This window comes from Phoenix dactylifera, chromosome 1 (assembly GCF_051530095.1).
Source record: "Phoenix dactylifera cultivar Ajwa chromosome 1, Ajwa_hap1_PhDact_Kaust_v1.1, whole genome shotgun sequence".
NCBI classification, from domain to species: Eukaryota; Viridiplantae; Streptophyta; class Magnoliopsida; order Arecales; family Arecaceae; genus Phoenix; species Phoenix dactylifera.
In genome coordinates this window covers 6,367,240-6,384,855 of record NC_143190.1, presented here as the reverse complement: position 1 = coordinate 6,384,855, position 17,616 = coordinate 6,367,240, and the positions used below count along the sequence as shown (strand labels likewise).

The 17,616-nt window shown below is 39.2% G+C and overlaps 1 protein-coding gene across 20 annotated transcripts; it reads right to left on the bottom strand.

Annotated features, from left to right (window-relative positions):
* Window positions 1-7,981: 7,981 nt before the first annotated feature.
* On the bottom strand, window positions 7,982-17,036 carry LOC103709138 (uncharacterized). 20 transcript variants are annotated; one of them, XR_015976766.1, is made up of 8 exons: window positions 16,918-17,036; window positions 14,634-16,762; window positions 14,444-14,506; window positions 14,267-14,356; window positions 12,626-12,679; window positions 12,156-12,378; window positions 9,198-9,314; window positions 7,982-8,277 (listed from the first exon to the last, which is right to left on the bottom strand). XR_015976766.1 is itself a non-coding variant. In XM_088719147.2 (4 exons), exons 1-3 carry the CDS (start codon window positions 16,813-16,815, stop codon window positions 12,200-12,202), a joined length of 519 nt encoding a protein of 172 aa, XP_088575273.1. In that variant the 5' UTR covers window positions 16,816-16,907; the 3' UTR covers window positions 7,982-8,277; window positions 12,156-12,199. The 20 variants fall into 20 exon arrangements, 1 of the variants encoding a protein (XP_088575273.1); XR_015976767.1 differs by having other exon boundaries at window positions 12,156-12,366; XR_015976769.1 differs by having other exon boundaries at window positions 12,156-12,679; window positions 14,634-14,890; window positions 16,530-16,762.
* Window positions 17,037-17,616: the final 580 nt, after the last annotated feature.

The window sequence follows — 17,616 nt, the reverse complement described above, 5'->3', positions numbered from 1 at the left end:
CGCCCATTCTTTTGTTCTCATTGTCTTGACATCTAGATGTAACCTAACAGACCCCTTGCTTGAGAAAATTCGAAACTAACATAAAGATCAAGTAGGTTGACAACCAACCAGTGCTCTATGTTTTAAACATTATGATTCATAGATGTGTCTGCAGGAAGTGTTGAGAGAGTCAAAATCTTGGGATGCTTTGTAACTATGAACAATCCATGATTCTCATTTTTGCTCCCTTTTCTTGAAATCTCAACAATACCTACTTTTCTTTGTACAACTGACCCCTTGCCTGAAAACACTTAAAATAAAGATGGGATAGGTTCCCAACCTGCCAACACTTTGTCTCGAGAAGTTGGATTTTAGATGTCACAAAGAGAATATAATATAAGCTAATACAGAGATACCGTTATAATTGACTTCTTGATTTCAAGTAACTTGTTTTGGTGCATCTTTTCCAAATTTTTGGTATTGGATCCAAGAAAAATATTGATATATATCATAAAATTACACCATTTTTCGTTCACCTCTTCATTGTTAACTTATTTTTCATTTTTCTATATGTTCTTTTTTGTCTAAATTTTAGTGTCTCTTTCTTAGTCATGTAGTCAAAAATATCATAAACATGCATGTCGATCTTGATCTGTCACTGAACTATGCAAGTAAACATACATTATAATCATCTTCTTTCGTAGCTAATTTTCAAAACTGCCTTGCGCTGTTTACTGTACAGCTATTGGGAAATTATGTGCATGCAACCATAACATTGTGCCATTGGGAAATTATGAGAGCAAGAAAACATCAAATTGCACCAAAAATTGAAGTAACTAACGAGAAATGGTGATTATATTTTTTTATCACAAAAATGGAAAAGAGGTCCTTTTGTCACCCTACGAGCTATCAAAATAAAAAGTAACTTCTCTTGGTCTCCAACGTTTTTGTTCAACATGCTTTCTTGGTGTTCAAAACTTCATCGATTTTCTTGCAAATGTTGAGTGACCATATAAATGAGGTTTTATTGGTACAATTTTTAAATAATGTGAAGTACTTGGCTTCATCTTCTAGAGATGGCACAGTCCACATACATATGGTAAGCAGGAATGTTAACCTATTAACAATATACTAGAATAATGATGCCACCTTCAATATTTCCAGTATATTCATTTATGCTACTGCAACCAAAGATTATGCTTCTCCATGGTATCGTAAGTGCTCATGCAACCGAACATGAAAATAGACTGTTAAATGCACAATATAGTGTCTTGAGGAAGATAGGGAAAATGAGAACTAATATCTGAAGATGTTGACTGATCCTGTTTGTCTTTATTGATATACAAAATCAAGAACAAAAAATCAAGCAAGTATATTGTCCAACTTATTAGTTATTTCACGCGAGCTTCTAATATTTTCATGTTTCATTCTATCAATGTTCCGAAAAGCTATACCTAACTATGCAAATCTAGTGCCTCCAATGTGTGCTCATGCCAAGCATTAGTAGTCATGTTAAGGAAGCCGCATAATTAAGTATAGTGTTCCATAAAGGTCGATAATAGTGCTTCTAAATATAAAGAATAGTGGACAAAGCTAATCTGGTATAAGAAAACAAAGTCGTAGACTTACATAGGCCTGTTAACGAGCCGAGCTGCTCGGGCCCGGCTCGGGCTCGGCCCGGTAAAAGCTCGGCTCGAGCTCGGCTCGTTAGTCAAACGAGCCCGAGCCCGAGCCCAAAATAAAGCCCGTTTAAACTCGAGCTCAAGCCCGAGCCCGAGCCCGAGCAGCTCACGAGCCCAAATGGGCTCGTGACACCACCACCACCACCCCCACCCCCCAACCCAACCCACCCCACCCCACCCACGCTCGTGACTCAAACCATTTTTGACCCTCCCCCCAGATCCCCCCACCCCACCCGGCCACCCCTCTTCTCTGAAAATTGCTCTCAACCCGCCTCCCCCGAGGGTCCCGACGACCTCCTCCACGCCTCCCTCGACGTCGTCGCCGAGGGCTTCCGCACCTCCGAGCTCGGATTTCCCAGGACCCTCTCCGCCGCCCCGCCTCGCTCGGATCGACCTCCTCCACGCCTCCCTCGACGTCGTCGCCGAGGGCTTCCGCGCCCCCAAGCTCAGATCCCCCAGGACCCTCTCCACCGCCCCGCCTCGCCCGGATCGACCTCCTCCACGCCTCCCTCGACGACCTCCTCCAGATCCCCCAGGCCCAGGACCCTCTCCGCCGCCCCGCCTCCGCCCCCTGGACCGACTGCCTCCCTCGCCCGCCTCGACCTCCTCCGTCCTCTAGGCCCACCCCACCGCCGCCGCCTCCCTCGCCCGCCTCTACCTCCTCCACCGAGGGCTTCCGCGCCTCCGAGCTCGCTGCCATCGCCGCTGCCTGCCCCAACCTCTGCCACCTCCTCGCCCCCGGCGTCTTCAACCCCCGTAGCCCCACTACTTCGAGTTCGTCGACGACGCCTCCCTCCTTGCCCTCGCCGCCACTTGCCCCCGTCTCTCCCTCCTCCACCTCGTCCACCCCTCCACCCTCTCTCCCGCTCGCCCAATCCCGATCCCCAGGACCACATCCCCATCCCCGGGCTTGGGCTCGGGCTCGGGCTCGAGCTCGGGCTTGTAATTGAAACGGGCTTTACGAGCTCAAGCCCGAGCCTTTGATGTGCCAAACGAGCCCGAGCCCGAGCCCAATACAGAGCTCGGTACCGAGCCCGAGCCCGAGCCCGAGCCCAAGATTCTGTGAAACGAGCCGAGCCCAAACCTCCCAGGCTCGGGCTCGGCTCGGCTCGTTAACAGGCCTAGACTTACATGATACAGATTTGTACTTGATTAAGATTAGAACCACATACAACCAGAATATAAGGTCAGCATGAACAAATGAAGTAGAAAGAATTAATTAATCTGGTCAAGCAATCAGATAATTAGAATTTAACCTAATATCTGAATTGTATTGAATTAATCTGAAAATATGATGTTCTACGTTGTAGCTTGTTAGACTGCTGCTACTGCTTCTCTGCTTTAACTGTGTAGGTGCGATCTAATGCAGCTTCCACAATGGTATCAAAAAGTAGAGGATCATATGAGGGGAGAGAGAGAGATGAAAGTCAAGAAAGGGAAAAAAAATAGAGATGTTATTTGATAAACTTGATTTTGTTGCGCGTATGAAGACGAGAAGAGAAAACAAAAAGAACACAACAAAACTAGATGAGGTTATTCACCACTCACCTTATTTAGCTCCAGGCATCCATGTAAAGCTATCATTGATCTTAGCCTACATGACTGAACCCTTAACCTTCTAACATAACTTTACCACTTTGCCCCCAAACAATACACCTCTACTATGCCTTAACATTATCTAGACCCTAACCATAGAGGGTTGACCAAAAAGCATGTCATTCAAACTTTCAACAAATGGACCCCCATAATCTATTTGTAATAAAATTTCCCCCAATTTGACTTCATATTTAATACTTGTTTCATTCTCTCCTAAACCCTGAGTTAACCTACCTAAATTCGCAACATTTGTCAACCCTTTGAATGTCAGAATTGGGCCATTTGCCTTAAATTATACTACTTAACCCCAGGTTTTGTGCAGTAGTTTAAGCTAGCCTACATTATAGACCCATCTTCAAAATCTCCAAACTGCAAATTAAAACACCTAAAACTTTCGCTTTCTTTCACACTCCACAGATGAACCACAAAATTTCAATTAGAACTATCCTTCTAACTGCTTTAATCAGAAATCAATTTTAGGCTGGTAACCCCTCGCCCATGAACCCAAACAATTACTGCAGAAAGATGCTTATCCAAGACTCTTATGCTTCAATTTCGATCCATTTGACACACCCTCCCCTACACCTCACACCCTCCCCTACATGATCATTAATAGTCTCTTATCTGCTAATACAATTTCCTGTTCTCCAATTTTTTCCATGCCTCCATCTCCAATGAACTATTAAAAACCATATCGGACGGTTCTATTTTCCTCCAATTTCCTCCATCCTCCACCTTCCCTTTGATGTTACCTCATCTCAAGAATACCTACTTGCACATAAAACTTTACACCACCCATGCACCAAACTATTCATTCCACTCCTTACATGCGATCCAACCCATGACTCTTCTTTTTGGATATACTAGATGGCTAGTGATGATCTCCATATATCCCACCACAAAATGACCATATCACAAAAATATAACCATCAAGACTGGATGCATTAATTAGCTTCTACTAGGTTACAGAAATCATATTAGCTGTAATTTTACTAAACCAGTCTGACATGGCATGGTAAGACATGAAAGTGCAAGAGGATAGAACATGTAGCTTTTCTATGAGAAATTGTATTATCACTAGATACAAAAGATTATGATGAATATTGTTTAGAATAAGGTTGCTTCTTTCATCTTTATTCAAAAGAAAATTAAAAAATGCTCTTCTCTCAATAGCCATAAATGAAAGGAGGTTTCTCCAATTTAGATGAACTAGTGTTATCTTAAAAGATAGGTAGAGCAAGATGCATAGAATGGAGTTGCTTCTTTTATAGCCAAAGCAGTTTGCTGTGGGCAACTTGAAGAGCAAAGATTCATAATCTATCTTAGAAAATAAATTATGGTGCATAATAGAATCTATGTTGATACAACAATTCTACATATTTTAAATGCTCTAATAAAGATGAGAGGAGAATGAGCAACCCTTGGGGTTGAACCTACTGTGTAGGGAAGGAATTAGATAGAGATCAGATACAGTGCTGCCAAAATGATGGCAAGATTGTTGAAAAATGCTGAAAGGTCAAGTGTAAGTGTATGTTATATACATATTAGCTATATATGTATGAAAATTTGCATCTATCGATGTCTATGTATAACAAAAGAGACCAGCATAACTGGATGTGGATGTGGGGACCATGCATCGCACCCCTCTAGTATAAAGATGCATCCGCCTTAATAAATGTTTCCCTTGATGTACATTCACTCGCTAATAAATGAAAGATAAAGAAATGTGAGTACATAGACTAAACTAGTATCTTTATCAGAAATACTACAAATATCATGATTGATGGGATTACAACCATCTATCAAATGCTCCTTCCTCTCAAGTCTTGAATAAACTAGACAAATCAGACCTACCAAGCAGTAATGTGTATAAATATTTGGATGGCTGCATGCATCTATGCATGTAAATACAATGTTTCTTTCATGTGTATATGCATGAAGAGTTTATATAGATAATGGAAAACTCATGCATCCAATAGATAGAAATGTATTAAACCAATTTTTTTCATAATGGGAAACCAAATCTATTTAAAATATATTCAAAAAAAATCAGTACCCAGCATATCAACTGGATAAATCGTGAAAGAATATTGGTGCTTAAGTGTTTTTCTTTATTTTGATGAGGTGATTGAGGGATGGGGCATTTTCCAAAAGAAGTAGATAGGTGTGTAATATAAGTATCAAGTGCAAGCAGTAAAAATGTGCAAATCACTCTCTCATAATAGAATTTATTTGACCATCACAAAGCATAACTAAACCAACAAGCCTCGTCCCTCCTGGAGAAATCACCTTTGCCTTTATAATTTAGAAATGATAAAAGAGAAAAAGGAAATAGATGCCACTTCTACCTCCATCAAGAAAAATGAATTAGGAATACAAACCACTACTGTCACCATGACCATTAGTGAAAGAAGAATCCAGAAGTCTAGAGTATGGCCTTGACATATGTAAGTTCATAAGTTGACAAGCTAAAAAATGAAGCATAATATTAGGAATACAAAGAAAAGAATATAAATGTAAGAAAAGAAAAGGTGTGTTGAGTTAGAGGAGGAGGGAGGCTTAATTTTCCTATTTAGTAGATATCATATAAGGTCTCCAATAGGCTGCAACACTTGCCTTAGTAGAAACAGATTGTTCCAGCTATGAAGAATGCAGTTTTAGATTTTTATTGATTTATTCATGGATGGTTGTAGTGGACATATATATAAGGAACCAAGGAATTAAACTGTGATATTGAACAGGTCAGGAGCATCATCAATGATCAACGAAAACTTTTTAATACTGGCACCATCGAAGAACTCTTTGCGAGCTCTTGCAGAGCCCACATAGAGAACAACTTAAAAGATAACATAAAGAAAAAACAACTTGAAGAATCTCTTGGAGCCACCAACCACTAAGTAATTTAAATTAGAATAGCACTCTTAAGAAAAGCAAAATGTGGCATCTTATTGATACTTTGTAAAGCTCCTACAAATGAAATTTTATTTGGAGGTGTCAAGGATAGCATTGGAGATTCTCTCAAATTATCGTTTGTCACAGAAAAAAAGGGAAATAGATAAACCGAATCTAGAAAAGAGTGAAAGACCAAAACCATTGAGATATGCAAAGAAAAGTAATTCTAGTGAAAGAATGAGTCCAGAAAAAACAACAAGAAATATCGAGACAAAATTTCCAAACTGCTAAAATCTTACATACACTTTGGTCCCGAGATCGTAAACTTTTGCCAAGTAAAATGAGATATTTGAGAATCTGGGCTCCCAAAATCCTAGATGCTTCATCCACATCCATATGCTATAAACTCTTGAGGAACCTCTAGAACAAACCATGATAATAATGAAACATGGTAAACACATTTAGAATACCCAGAAAACAAAATTCTTCAACAAAAGTGAGGAAAGGAAGTAGAGGAAGAGAAGAGGTTCACATTCACAAGTTTGACTGGCACTATGTATCTTTAGAATTAGTTCCCTCTAAACTAAACAAATGGCTGCAAACAGTTGCATATTGAATGTGGATCATCGAAGATTTTCTTTCCATTTAAAATAGTTGTTTTGTGCTTTAAAATGCAGGTAAACCTTGTCTCATGGAGCATCACAGCTTGATCATGTAAATCTAGGAGTGATGCCGCTTTCCCCTTTGGGATGAGCAAAGGAAAGAGGGAAGAAAGAATAGAAAAAAAAAATTGAGAGAAAAAAGCACCAAGACACTGACACAACCAACACCGCATGAGAAGACCGAGTAGAAAGAGAACAAGGGCCATTAATGAAAAACAAAGAATCATGGGCTTGGAGAGTGGATGGCTCTTGTCAACTAAACTCCCAAAAGCCTAGGCATAAGCTTGAGAAAGAAAACCACTAATAGATATAGTATCACAGGCTCAAAGAAAACCTTTAATTGATCAGACCAAAAATATTTCTGCTCCCTCCCATCTAGCTTGTTCTCTATCTAAAAGTAGCAGAAAATCAGTTGTCTGCTGAACAACAGACCGTCCAGTATTGCCTTCCCTACATCCAGTGTTGTTTTGCCCAAGAATTACCGAACCAGTCGCCAAAAATGCCACAGCACGAGCGCTGTGGCCAAAAATGCCACAACTGATTCAGGCATATAAAACGGTTCCATCCGGTCCGCTCTTGTACCGGCCTACGGGGTTGGAACCGTTTTATATGCCTGAACTGACCCCGTCAGAGACCGGGTTAGCTTGGTTCGGCCTGAATCAGGTGGTACGGCTCGCTTCGACATTTCTTGGTCTTACCTATTGTTTGAGAAGACAAGCAAGCAATAGGAGATGTGAGGTTTCAATTGAAAAACAACTCACAACTTACTCTTTTTCCCATAACTTTTTTTCTGCACAACTAACCCGTCAGAGACCGGGTTAGCTTGGTTCGGCCTGAATCAGGTGGTACGGCTCGCTTCGGCATTTCTTGGTCTTACCTATTATTTGAGAAGACAAGCAAGCAATAGGAGATGTGAGGTTTCAATTGAAAAACAACTCACAACTTACTCTTTTTCCCATAACTTTTTTCTGCACAACTAGCCTTACACAATGAAATGAAAAGGGTGTGTACGTGATGCACAAGAAGGGAAAAAAGGTAAAAAAAAAAAGGTGATACCAAAACATGCATAGAGGAAATAGGGATCAATTTGATGATGATGATGATGTTTTCCTCAGGGAAGGTGCATGATCATCTCTTAATGACATGGATCAAAGCCATATGCAGTAAAAATTCTAGCAGCAAAGCAAATAATTTGTATACTTATACCAACCTGAATGTGATACAAACAGGCATTTACACTTGCATAATGAAGCTAGTTTTTTTTTGAGATCTGCCACCAGCTATTCACCCACCACTAAAATCAATATGAAATCCTGATCACTCAAGAAATCTCAAAAGAAACAAGAAAAACCAGTAAAGAAATTAATAGAATGGGAAAGAAAGTGGAGGCACAGATACACCAATTCTCCAGAAATTCTGCGAGTCTCAGGCCATCTGCAATGAATCAAACAGCTACAACGCATTGCCTGTGAAACAGCAGACTATCAAAACTTGTCATGCCGCTAAAAATAAATGAATAAAGCATTATTCTTTCCATGTTGCAGCAGTACTAATTCTTGTCACAAAATCACCAAAGCCTGCTACAGAGTAGCAATATGATGATAAATGTCATATCAAACTAGTCACAAGTCCACTGTTCATGAATAATTCAACTAGGGGCAGAGATTTGAGATAGAGGGGCAAGAAAAAAAGAAAAAGATGTCAAGAGTCCACCCCAACTTCAAAAATAATCTAGTTATTGGAATTAAAAATTGTAAAAAACGACTGATATATGTATATATTCCTTCATGCAAAGGAAAACCTTGAGGAGTTAATTAGCTAAGCTCTTACAAAGTCTTAAGATGGTAAGGAACTGACAATAAACTTGTAAGCAATTTCTGTTTCGGAAACAAAACCTTAGAAATAAAAATCTTGAAAAAATAGATATTGGAAAACTCAAAGACGGGGAAGAGGAAGAGCAGGCTTATATTAGCCATTTCGTCCAGCATTGTATTCAAAGTCTGATGCAACTAAATCAAGATGGCTGCAAATGATTGCCTGCATAACAGCAGACCATCTTGTGTTGCTATCTGATTTCCTATTCATACTGTAGCAACTCCTCATCTGGGAATCATCACAGCCTCCTCATATAAACCTGAAAGTAGTGCCACTTTCTCAATTAAGGAAAAAGAAAGACAAAGAAGAAACGCAAAAAAAAAAAAAAGAACAAAGAGAGAGAGAAAGAGGCACAACTTTACAGCCATTACTCATCTAAAAGAAGAACAAGAAGAAGAAAGAAGTCATTAGAGGCTCAGGAGGGGATGGGAAACCTTTCGAAATAACAAAGCTCTCCTAAAAAGCTAGCAAATAAGCCATAGACCTAGTGTTCTACATCTCAAATCAATACCTGAATTGATCAGAGCAAAAGATTCCCCCCTCCTCTTTCCCTGTAGTGATCTCTCTATCTAACAATAGCTGCAGAATGGCTGCTTGCAAAACAGCTGACCTTCCAGAGTTGCCTCACCTATTGTCAGAGAAGAAGACTGGCAAAAGTGAGGAGAGATGAGGGTTATTAATACAAAACTAACCAACCTTACAAGTCACCCGTCAATGCCTTGGTATATACATAAGCACAACATAAAGGTTGTATTTGGTTCAACAATAAGAAAACATGGAATAGGAATAAAAGGAGGAGATAGTGGTGAAGAACACGAAGGAGAATAGAGAAAAGGAGTGGTGAATATGTAACAAAGAAGTTTCCATAGATGCCCCTCTTCCTCTGTTCCCCCCCCCCCCCCCCCCTCTCTATCGAACTAAAGTGTTCTCGGGTGGCTACTAGACAAAGGAAACTGTTTTTTATCGACCTCCACAAACTATCCTGGTTTTCTGAAAATTCAGAGAACCGAGCAGAGAATGGAACATTGTTGGTAGCAGTTATACTCGTTGATGTGGCACAAAGTCTGATACCGAAGAACCTCAACCACCATAGGTCTCAAGGGGACTAATAATATTTTAGATTTACCCCTAGATTCCAGAACCTTTCACTCACCAGTATAGCATATGAAATCCTGAAGGCTCAAGAAACCAATCAGGAAAAGAAAGAAAAAAGAAAAAAGAAAAACAAGAAAATGAATTAAAAGAATGGGAAAGCAAAAGGAAGCACAGATCCACTAGATTCTCAGAAACTCTGAGTCTCAGACTATCCGGAACTAAAAACAGCTGCAATCAGTTGCCTCTAAAACTACAGAGAAACCAGGATTGCCTCGTCATTCAAGATAGATAAATGAGGCTTTGTATTTTCGACTATGGCAGAATTTTTTTTGAGATTAGGAGGGGTTAATCCCCACCTTCATCCCTATACCCACCCCACCCTTTGAGGGTTGACTCCAACTAGAATAGAACCCCTGCCCTCCTGCACAAGTGGAAAGAGGTGATACAGCTCGAGCAAGTGATCCAGAGGTCACTTTGAACAGAATAAATCCTTATTCCACAAGTTATCAAAACCTCATATAAGTAATATGAAGACAAATGTTATAGACAACCACAATCACAAGTCAACGTTCAAAAAATGTTTGGCTGGGGGCAACAATTCAAAATTCAAAAGAAAATGTCAAAAAATGACAAAATCCTTAGAAAAAACTTCAATAACTAGACTGGGGAAAAAAGAATGTAAAAATTGTTGACCAAGCTCTTATAAAAGAATGTAAGAAACACCAACCATAGACTTGCAAGGCACTTTTTTATGTTTCCTCTAACCATAGATAATAACAGCATTGGTCGCATGTGCACTTGGAAAAGGGAAATAGCTGTCAATAGGGTCCGACGCCTAGAAGAATCCCCACATCTAACAAACCCCATTCCCTCCCAACTTTTCCACCTAATTATGGCAGCAAGCAGTGGTCTTTGTGCTGGCAGACGAAAAAAGTTGCCTCACCATTATCAGAGAACACAGGAAGAGAAGAGGAGATCAAGTAAATCAACACTGGAATAGAGGTCCCATGCCATGCAAAGATACTAAACTGAAATCTCATTATGCTGGCTTACCATCATCACCATTTCAATAAAAAAATAAAAAGAGATGAATAAAAGGACATGGAGAAGAAGGTGAGCAGTGACAGAAGATACATGAAGAAGATGGCTCTAATTTGCCTAATTTTAGAAGATGTGTTGAGAAAAAGAGAAATCCCTTTACACAGATGATCAAAACAAATGGCAAAGATTGGTTTCCTACATAACAGCAAATCATCCAAGGGCTTGCCTCATTATTTCCATCCAAAGTAAAGAAAGAAGAGCAAATAACTTGGCAGATCCATGTGACATACATGGTCATTCAGTCTACTACAGCAAAATAAATGCATCTAAAATAGAAATTCGAGAATTGCTTGACAAATAGTCAGCCAGAAAAAAATGAGAACACTAAAAAATTGAAAGAAGATGAATTCAAATAAAGTAAAATTTAAATAAAATAATTCAGCATGAAAGAATGCGGCATGTCAATGTTTGCACATGCATATATATTGGGTATGTACCTATGCACCTCTTTATGCATATACAAACACAAAGAGTGGCTGGATCTGGGTGAGGCAGTATGTCCCAGTCTTAATTCCCTGCTATAGACACCATCTTATTTTAAGATAACTAAGAGACATAAACAAAAAGTACTTGGGCTAGAACAGGAGGTTTATTTATTGAATTTTTATTCCAAACAATTTTAATTGATGGGAATGCCATCTCAAATTTTCCTTCCTCTTGAATAAACCCACACATGCCTAGTATTGGTGCATGTATACATATTTATTTATGTATGTATATGTGCATGTGTATGCAATTTTTCCCGTTTATTTTTACCATGCATGCATGTACATATACAGATACATTCTAAAGAACAGTGTTCTAGTTTGACAAAGAAACTAAAATATTATCATGGAGTAACAGAAATTAGAAACATAGATTATGAAGCCATTTTAAATTAAATGGCTTGCATCAGAAAAAAGCAGAATGTCTCATCAATATAGATTGCCAGTATTTAAACCTAATTCTACGTAGAAAATTATATAATTGGGTCCTCGACTGGTCAAACAAAAATCTGCAGAAACAACTAGATATCAAGTAATTACATTATTTTCCAATCAGCAAAAACAACAAAACTAAATCTAGCATTAATCACGATATGTTTCTGCATGCATCTGCATGGACAAGGGGAATGGAACTTACGTAATTACTGGCAATATCAGAAACCATGGGAGAACTGCATGGTAGAACATGTAATTTAATTTCACAAAACAAGAGGAATTCTTGAGGTAACTATCTCAACAGGATTGAACCGACTAAAAGATTGATTATAACAAGAAAGGCAAATACTTACCATGACCTGTCAAGTAAACATCCAAAATTCGGAAATTTGTCTGTTCAAGCCAACTGGTGAGGACTGCAAAACCCAAGAAAGTGCTCAACATGTTGTGCTACAGAGTGGGCAAGCCTATCAGCTGCCTGCTGTGCGGATGCCTCAGCATATACATGTATTACATCCTCTGTACAAGATGGTCGGATAAAACATCGCCTTCGAGTATACTTGGCTGCAATAAATTCTAGCAAAGAAAATGCTATGAATCAGTAAGTGTGATTTATTTGTTAAACAAAACTTAGGATACTAATCATCAAAATCTCCTAAATTTCAGTCAAATGGGTTAGAGAGTATACTAATTAGGTACGAATTTTCATATAAGATCTAAAGATAGATAAAAAATCAATCCATATATAGGAAACCAAACCAGAGGTACTTTCCAGCCAAGCAACTGCGAACCGGAGGTACTTTCCAGACAAGCAACTGCTTACCAGTCTCAGCATCAATCACTTCTTGCAGTCCCAATGTTTTCACAACCTGTGTTTCTGCGTTTGCAGCGACAACAACATTTACCTTAGTAAAAAAGAATCATAAAAATCAGTGAACCCAAAAATGTCCACAAAAAAAGTTTTTAAAACAAATCTCCTATTGAAACCTACTACACATAATAAAAATTTTTCTGATTACATCTTATATAGAGGAAGTGTGGTTAATTTGATGTTGGATGCACCCTTAGGAAAAAAGGAGATAGGTGACAAAGAGATTAGAAGATAAAGCTAACTTCAATTTTTTAATAAGTTATAACACCATAGAAGGATCAATTTATCAGGCATGATGCTTGATTTATTCTGATGTGAATGTGGCACAAGATAATTTACAGCTGCAGATCTATTTCCACATTTTTAAACTGTAAAGGAATATTTTAACAAAAGCAACTCTTAATTTGTATATATTAGGCAATATACACAACAGGTTTTAGATTCTTCAGATTAATAAAAAGAAGTCACAAATATGGGTTTTCCTGTGAGGGATTAGTAGATAATAATCTGTGAGGAAGCCTTGGGTCTAAGGTGTGCCGTCTCGGTATATGGTGTGGGGCCGGTTCGGCATACCGAATGTCGGTATAGTCCCGTACTATGTATCGGTACCGAACCGGTACAGTATACCCCGTACCACCAGTTCGGTACGATACAACGAATTTTGTTTGGGCCAAAAGTAAGGTTGCTCCACTATGATCTAGAGGTCATGAATTCAAAACAAGAACATAGCCCCTCTGTATGTAGGGATAAGGTTGCATATATCTAACCCTCACCAAGCCCCATAATGGAAGGAGCCTCATGCATTGAGCTATCCTCTATTAGTAGATAATAATCTATCTGTAAAAAGCAATTACTTATTTCAAAACTAAAATCAGAATTTTTTAATTCAAAATTGATTCATTTAACTTCAATTTTAAAATACTCTATGCTAATCATGAGCACAATTTAAATCCTTATTAAAGTTTAACTCCTTAATATAATTAGAGACATCCTACCCTTATCCCATACCTAAAGATTACTAATAACTAAATCACTTCAATTTACCAACTTAATCTAATAGAAAAATCCATGTCCCTAGAAGAACAAAATTGATCTTCTACCATCTTCTCACTTATATATATGAACATGTATTCACTCACCAATATGATATGAACCCCACCACCCCACCCACCCCCAAAAAAAATTGCCCCAACCAAAACCACAAAACCAAAAATAGAAGGAAACTAGGAAGAAAGTCATCCAATCAAATCTAGATGGGTCTTAAATATGGACAATAAATACATTGATATCTTAAAGAATATTAAAATTACAGTTGGTGACATAGACATTGCTTAGAAATTGGTAATGAACAACTGATGGAGTTCAATTTAGCCACTCTACTCTGGGTAAAGAAGCAAAGAATTTTAGTTGCTCAACAACAAAATTTCATGAGAGGGAACTATATCAATTATCTCAACTATCATGCAGCAAATAAACAGAATAGTTGATAACTAGATAAAAGATTTTCTGAGAACAGAATAGCTCCGTGCCCATTTGCCTCAAAATATATTCCAATATCATACTCTGAAGCTTTCTTGAGCAAATATTTCACACCTGTAGGAGTAAATACTACTTCCAAGCCCAGCTGCTTGAGGAAATCTGTTGATGCTCCATTCACATATGCTGTCTGAACAATGCCAAGTCCTGCCGGGCATTCTTTGCATAGTTCATTTCCTTCTGATTAAGAATACTTAATTGTTCCTTGATAAATACTGCAAAGAGAGATAATACCTTATCTCCATCGACAAGATCAATGCTACCGCTACTTTGTGATAAGACAGATAAATAACAAGCCTGTCAGCATCACCATCAGAACTAGCACACTTGAAACACTAGATTAACCTATGCAGTTAGCATTAGAGGAAATACAAGCTCAATGTATCAAGCTTCTAACTTACTAAGCAAAGAAAAAAGGAGGCACCTTATTCCTACATCATCCATTCCGAATCCACATGGAACAACTTTCTCCTGCACATAACCAGCACCACATCTCTCATTAAGTACACCTTCTCCCTTCTTACCTGAATCTCGCATCAGTCTCATGTAAAACTCCAACCCTCTCATCATTTTTGTTCAGTTCTATAGCCTCTCTCCAGCAACACCATTGGCTCCATCTACAACAAGTTTTGCATCCACCCGATCCTTTATTTTTTCTTTGGGGACCAAGCCCATCAGCACCTGCCGTCCAAAATTTTGAATCTTAAACACACTAAAGCATCATTTTTTTCCTTTTAAGACTGATAAAAGTTCTATTCTATTCTAAGGGCATTTATATCACTTCTACTCTAAGGATGCCACTACCTACTTTGCAGGTTCAATAAGAGCTTCACCGCTAGGCCACATGTCTCTCCCAAAAATACCTCAGCAGACTGCGCCCCTCCTAATGTCCACGTCTCTTCCCAATAATACCTCAACAGACTGCGCCCCTCCTAATGTTATATTCTCCTTAATTGAAAACTGAATCACCAACTGAAAATTAAAGGGGAAAAAAAAAAGAAAAAAGGGCCGAAGATAGCATGAGCTTATAACTCAACTAGCAGGGGCTATGAGATGGCTAAAATGTCTGCGTTATCATGAATTCGGGTGAGGTACACTACTACTATACAAAAATAAATTAACAAACTCTCATCAGTCTTCCCAGGTTAATCAATGAAGACATGGACAGGTCTGTTAATTAGTCATTTGCTTTAGCTGAGCAGGTTCAGGAATCAGGACTTAACACTGACCCCCCAGGGTTCTTGATTGATCTGTGTCATCTCAGGTATTTAAACAAAATCTTATAATCTTGTCCCATAAAGAAGGGTGATGATATAAAACACTTGCATTAGATGATAGACAGAGTAGTAAGTGAATGGCTTTTAATTTGTGTATCACAGAAAATGCTTAAGAAGAATAATAGAATTTCAGAACCTCACTAAAATAGAGAATACATATTTCACCATCTCCAAAGTTAATACATATTTGTTTTCACATGGATGAGATCTACTTGGAGCATTGGGGACAGCATATGAATCCTAGCTTGTAATTTTACATTCCATTATATGCATATGCTGGAGAAACAATGTAACGTCTTATGAGACCCTTGTACGTACCCTATTTGAGTTCATATTTAAATGTATTTGTGTGGATTCATTGGTCAAATTTGGATCACATTAAGTAGGAGAAAAGTATGATGTATTTTGCAAATACTAGGTTAACTTGTGAATGTGATTGCTATAGTTCAAGATTATTGACAATTACAACACCACCCCCTGCCCCCCAAAAACTCCCCTTCCTGTCTTCGACCCCCAACAAGACAAAGGATAAAGTGTAGTAGTTTGGAGTTCATTTTGTTTAATTTCCAGTTTCATCTAAGAGACCAAAGCCATGATTTATTTTTTGATTTTGGAAACTGCATACGGTATCTAGTTTTCAGCAACCAGAATAGTAAAACAAAAGAGAATTTGGGATCTTGAAACCCTAGTTTGCCATGAATTCTTCAGAGGCGACGCCAGTCATATTAAAGAAATTAAAGAAACCCTAGAAAAACAAATTCTTGGAAAAGAAAACCAGAAACTAGAAAAGCAGAGAAGAGAAAGAGGAAGAGGAGACAAAGATTAACCAATCTCTGCAACTGAATCGAAACGGCTGCAAACGGTTGCCTTCACAAGAACAACAGAAGACCATCCAAGATCGCCTCGCCGTTTACAAATAGCCGTTTTTTTCCCTCTCGACATTGTAGCAAAAACCTCATCCAAGAATCATCACAGCCTCCTCATATAAAGCCGAATGCCAAGAAGAAAAAACGAAAGAAAAAAAGAAAGAGAATGAAGCAGACCTTCACGGCCATTACCACCAAGAAGAAGAAGACCAACCAACGTGAGCAAGAAAACCAGCCGGAGACCAAGGATTCCAAGGCTCAGAGGGCATTCTTGATTCGACGAGACGGAGGGATTGTTCCTTCTGTTCTTCTTCTCCTCCTTCCCCGATGAACCCCCAGCTAGCAATGGCTGCAGGTCGGTGAACAGCAGGCCTTCCAGAGCTGCCTCGCCTATCGCTAGAGAAGAATACCTGCACGCAAAGAAGAGCAGAAGAACAAGAACCCTTAACGAGTCACCCATCATCGTCAACTCAAATTTATACACAAACCAAGAAGAGGAGGAGAAGGAGAAGGCCAAGAAGATGGAGAGAGAGAAACAGGAGCGCTAGAAAAGTAGAAGAGAAACCTCCACAGGTACTCCTCTCTATGACGAGGAGAAAGCGAGGAGATGAAGAGAGCCTGAAGGCCGAGGCTTCTTTAGCGACGTCCAAGAACGGACTCCTCACAAGGAAGGGTACGGGCCTTTATATAGACGTTATAAACCCTGAAGCCGAGTCGTTTTAATGGCCCCTGCAGCTTCCGAGTTACGACTTACGCCCCACGGTTGTATAAAATCTGAAGCGGGTTCGCTTACGGATCCGAGTGCGATACCCCGCCAACTCATCACCGATCGAGCAAATTGGTTCGTCGGACGGCCAAGGATTGCTGAATAACACATGAATGGTTTGATTTCATGCACCACTCTTGAAGCATGGATATTCTAGTAGGTATATGATATATCACGCCTCCAATCCAGGTAGTAGCAACACTTCGTACTAATAAAAAAACTTTTTTTTTACATGCATGAAAGATATTTCAATGTAATATCATATCATGAGGTCCGAGATCAGGTGCGTTGCCTAGCCCCCGGGCTCACCACCCATCTCTTTCCCTCGTGCCGGCGGTCCGGATCCCACCAGCGATTGCGCCATCCACCATCTTGCTCTTCTCCGCCGTCGTCAGTCATGCACGGATTTCAAAAGCAAATGCCTCAAAGCCCGTTTTCAAACCCTTTTCTCATGAGCCTTGTTTGGCTTGCGGAAAGTGAAGAGAAAAAGTGTTATCA